Source organism: Syngnathus typhle, linkage group LG4 (genome assembly GCF_033458585.1).
Source record: "Syngnathus typhle isolate RoL2023-S1 ecotype Sweden linkage group LG4, RoL_Styp_1.0, whole genome shotgun sequence".
In the NCBI taxonomy this organism is placed as follows: domain Eukaryota; kingdom Metazoa; phylum Chordata; class Actinopteri; order Syngnathiformes; family Syngnathidae; genus Syngnathus; species Syngnathus typhle.
Genome location: NC_083741.1, coordinates 11,576,451 through 11,581,639, shown reverse-complemented (window position 1 = coordinate 11,581,639; position 5,189 = coordinate 11,576,451). Strand labels below are relative to the sequence as shown.

The window sequence follows — 5,189 nt, the reverse complement described above, 5'->3', positions numbered from 1 at the left end:
TTGTGTGTAATGTTTTAATAAGTGTAAAAAAATATCAAAAAATACAAATAAATGTTCGATGAAATGCTGGTGGTCTTATTTCTCAAAACATATTTCATAAAATACAGAAGAGCAACATCCAAAAAGCTGTTGAAAAAGTAGATTCTGTACTTATGTAATTGATATTTTGGGCAGGTCAGCAGAACAGCTTTTCATAGATTACATATACACACAATAATTACATAAATGTAAGAAAATAATGTCATAAGAAACTCTCGAAAGCAGCAATTACAAATTATTATCAAAGATTTGCTTTTTATTCTACAAAAAGACAAACTATTAACACTCGTTTGAATTTTACACAAAAATATGTGGTGGTACTCACAAAACATTTTCAACAGCTTAAGTTCTCAAATTTTAGTGGTTAAAAAGAGTTGATGGCACTGACAACTTGGAAATGAATATTGACATAATTCCAAAGTATTTATGAATGCTTCCAGGGAGCCAAATGTCTTTGAATACAAAACTGCAAGAATGTTCCAAACCATTTGTGCCGAGCGTTCGGAGGCAGCACGGCTGCACATTATTGAAATCGACTGTTTGTCTCGGTGGTGTGACTATTTCACTGGAAGCTCATCCAACGGGATAACTGTGTACTCCGCCGCCTTTCCGTTTTCCTTGGGTGTATCTTTCTGCAGGAACGCATCGTTCTCTGACTTCTGCTGCTGTGAAAAGTCAACTTCGATTTGTGGTCTCGATGCTTGCCTCGGACCGTTCCATCTAAAAAGTAGGAATGGTTCATATTACGCTAGCAAGGAGATTCAGATTTTAATATTTACTCAAAACCAAAGTCTCACTTGTCTCTGGTAGCGATGGCAAGACAAAGCATCACCAGTGCTGCAACGCCAACAACAAAACCCAAGATGATGATCCAATCTGAATGAAAGGGGAGAGTTGGACTCAAAGAAATGATTTTTTTTTTTATATACGTATATAAAAAAGAAAAGGTTTCTTAGAACATGCATGAATTTGAGTGTGTTTGACAGGTACCTGGTGTCACGTGCCCTTTGTGTTGCTCTGTTGTTGGAGGATTATTAGACTGAGGTATATGGTAAAATTCACCACCTGGGAAGTAATTAAAAAGGTTCATGGTTATCATTTAATTTTCCAATGTTATGGATGGATAAAGGATGTTTACCTTGGACAGATGGAAATTCCAAGAGTCTGCCTTTTTTTCCTATTTTCTTTGGTATTCCAAATCCTGATCCTGGCTCCAAATCTTCTTCTCCTGAAGTACCCTGTTCTATGGTAATGAAAGCTGGACTATGGGTCATGCTGGGTTTTGTCGTAGGATATTGTTCTAGAATCTCACTATTCCCAGACCCTGAATAAAAACTTTCAAAATCAACAGTTGTAGAGGGCAGACTGGGCTCTGTCATGTTACTTGACTGGGTTGCATTTGTCTGTGAGGAGGACGTCCAGCCAGAGGGAAGACTTAAGGTGGTAGATGAGCTGGAACTTGGCAAAGCTCTTTCACTTGTGTTTGAATAATCTTCATCCTTGGGCTGGAAGAACCCGTCACCTGATGTGCCTCCCTCAATCATCTCCTTCAACAGGGTTCGATTACGACTATCTCCGCTGCCAGATGATGTTTGGTTGATCTCTTGAGTGCTCAACTTTTCTTCAAGTGGTTCGGATTCGAGTGATGGGGGAACAAAATGTTCAACAAGGAACCCGTCCGTTACAGCCTCTCGGAGAACGTCTTCCTCAGATTTAATGGGAATTTGGGTCACAGCTGGGAGAAAGAGATGGAAAAATACAAGGGTCACCACAAATATTTACCTACCAGATTTGGCATGGAATTTTTTTTCCTTAGCCGTAATCTATTACTTTCAAGGAGATTGCATACTCAGCATGGAATTCTTGTATTAACTTGTGTTGTCTACTTTGTTAAGGTGTGACAGTAATGATTAACCTGGGTGATTACTCATGCGTGAGTGTGTCAAGAGGAAGTTTCATTGGAACTTCAGTCTATCACCCTTTTGGCACACTCAGTATAGAAGGAGATACAAAATCACACACAGGGATTCATGAACTTTGTCATTTTATAATGAAGTGTACATCAATTTTATGGTAAAGTTATCATTTTAAATCACTGTTACTGTCTATTCTGTTTTCCTTTTTGTTTGTTTCTGCTGTTTCCTATGAGATTATATGGGGCACAAACATGCATATTTCGTTTGCGATCTTTCATTTCACCTTTTATAGACCAAGAATAAATTCATTTTATTTTGCATAGCACTTTTTGTGACATGCAGATCCACGAGTGAAACCTGGTCTGCGACAGTGAAACATAACACTTGGGCCCTTGAAAACATAGAATGAACGATTAAGAGCACTTCAGGTGGAAGCAATTCAAGTGCTGACTCATTGGGGAAGAAAAGAGACACTGTGAGAATGACAAGGATCAACTCAATTAATCAATTCCGTATGTACCGAAAATGACACTGAAAGAAGAATGTGACACGTTCCTAAAATTGATAGCGTGCAATTGATCTGTATAATAAAAACAGTTTGTTATAATATGAAAACTTATGTATTTTAGTGGTTATTCATTCTAACATTTCCAGTTCGAATAGTTATACCTAAGTACTAACTCAACCACCTGCCAACAGTTAGCCAAATAATAGGGAAGAAGGGAACATATTAAAGAAAATAACTGCCACTTACAATGGATCAGACCGGAATAGACAATAGCCCAAAGTCCAAGAAAAATCCCCAAAAAGAGAGAAGTCGCCATCCTTGTACTTGTACCGATGAGTGCCAATCGGGTCTGTTTTCAGTGCTGCTGAAATTCTGGTCACCCTGTTATCTGAGTTTTTCGATCTGATGATTCATAGATTGGCCTTTTATATGCACCAGGTTTTTGTTGCATGAGTACAACAATGACTGAGAACACAAAAACACACCTGTGAACACACCCTCTTCCTCAAAAATCTACCATGCTCATTTCCTCCTCGTAAAGCAAAGCACAGGGAAACTTTGTGGTTAGGATTTGCTGTGGTGTAGAATTGCCATACAATCATCAAAATAACTGTTTCAAATACTTTAGTTTCCTCATGACGGACAAATATTATAAAAAGGTGTTTCAAATACTGTAGTTTCCTTATGACGGACAAATGTTATAAAAGGTGTCCTTCAAAGCGGAGTATTACTACATAGAGGAACTTTTAATACCCTCAAATTGATTCCAAGCCTTCCATATACGTATATTAAACAGCGGCAGTTCTGCACATTGATTCTGTAACCCCCATCCATCCAACGATTATACAGTAGTGTAATTGTTAAGATTGTGAAATAGCTCTGAGGCCCAAGGTGGGACTAATGTCTGTGACTCAGCATTGTAGTTGTTGGATGTGTCGTACTTTGTATTTCACAATGTGAGTCTTTTTAATGCAACAGTCTGAAATAATGTCCTATTTTCTCTCCATTTTGAACTATAGACAACAAACAATGGAGATAAATACCCAACTTTTCAGTAACCCGGTTTATAACTTCTTGATATCAAATTACTTAAATAACTTTTTGATATCAAATTATTAGAATGTGAGCTGCAAGCAGATTGAATGTGACCCTCTAACAAAACCACTGGTCAAATTGCCTTAAAGAGCCTTACACAAATTGGCTTTCAACCACCACTACTAAATAAAGCAATAACAGTTTTGTTTGTATAAATCCGTATTATAATTTCAGGCTTAACAGTAAAACCGGAGAGAGAAAAATCAATCAAACAAGTACATGGGGTGCCGAGGGCAATATTGTTAATACAAAACAACAGGTGACCAAATGGAGAGGGTTTAAAAATTAAGTTCTGACACACAACATGAAACATCACATATTTTCATTGGCGATTCATGCAGGGGAACTAACCAGAAAGGAAGTACTCAGATGATTTTAAAGACTGGATAGTGAATTTCTTCCACAAGCGGTGTCTATTAGGTGAATGTGCATGTGGTTTACGTATTAATGGTGACTGATGGGTATCATAGGCGTGCAGCCTTTGGCTTTTAGGCGTGATCAACACTGGAGGAGTTTTTATTTGGATTGCGCAACACGCGTGGGTGAGCACTTGTCCAGTCTTGCACTCCAAAAAGTTCCATTAAATCACATTGAACTGGGAATTGTAATATATCAAGTTGAATATTCTCATGAAAACATATACCTGAAAAAGTCACAAGTATTTCATGATTATATATTGGATAGGATGTTATAAGGCATTTTATAAAGGTCTGTCATGCTCACATTTAAATAATACCCATAACACAAGGCGCTTTAAAAAATTGTTATGGAAGTGTTAGATTAAAAAAAAAAAAGATTTGATTTACTCACTATGAATGCTTGTGCAGCTTTATGCAGAGCCTGTGTTTATCTGGGTTTGTTTTGGAAACATGTCCTTTCCTTCCTGCACTTGATGCATGATTTAGCATTTCCGTGTAATTAAGGGTAAGATTATGAGAGAAATACTAAAGCAGAATAAGTACATTCCCTCATATTAGGGTGGTTGACCAACATCGTTTAGAGAGAATGTTGTTTGGTTAGTTTATAGTAAATAATTATATGTAAGAATTGATTTTGTTGTGATCACTTAACTTATAACTATTCTTTTGGAAATTCTGTCCAATAACAGCTGAATAGACTGACAGCCTTGTTTTGTCTTTGCATACGGCACAGGTTCAAGACATCATGTGCAGGATACAGCAGAACATAACCTACTGTTTGTTTCATATAAATAACAATGTTCTTTTCTTTGGACAAAGGCAAAATCATGGGTAGGCGATACTTATATAAGGCTTCTAGAAGGCTGTAAATCTCACAATCATCACTGAATAACTTGAAACGGATTATTTGAAATATGCATGTTGTGACAAGCCACAAGGCTTCTTTAACAAAAGGGTATCTTTTATTCTGCCTGTGGCATGAGTACAAAGACAAGGCCAATGCACCGGCAATGAAACAGGAAACATGCTTGTACAATATTTGAAAAATTATATTAAAATCCATCCATCCATTTTCTGAAGCGCTTAGTCCCCACGGGGGTCACGGGAGTGCTGGAGCCTATCCCAGCCGTCATCGGGCAGTAGGCGGGGGACATCCTGAACCGGTTGCCATCCGATCGCAGTATATTAAAATCAAAATTAAAATTATTTTAA

At 37.5% G+C, this 5,189-nt stretch overlaps 1 protein-coding gene across 1 annotated transcript; it reads right to left on the bottom strand.

The window, feature by feature from the left end:
• LOC133153099 (uncharacterized) lies at positions 1-2,929 on the bottom strand. The gene is made up of 5 exons (XM_061277158.1): positions 2,710-2,929; positions 1,178-1,774; positions 1,030-1,104; positions 837-915; positions 1-759 (listed from the first exon to the last, which is right to left on the bottom strand). The coding sequence occupies exons 1-5, from the start codon at positions 2,777-2,779 to the stop codon at positions 597-599; spliced, it is 984 nt and encodes a 327-aa protein (XP_061133142.1). The 5' UTR covers positions 2,780-2,929; the 3' UTR covers positions 1-596.
• Between the last annotated feature and the right edge of the window lie 2,260 nt (positions 2,930-5,189).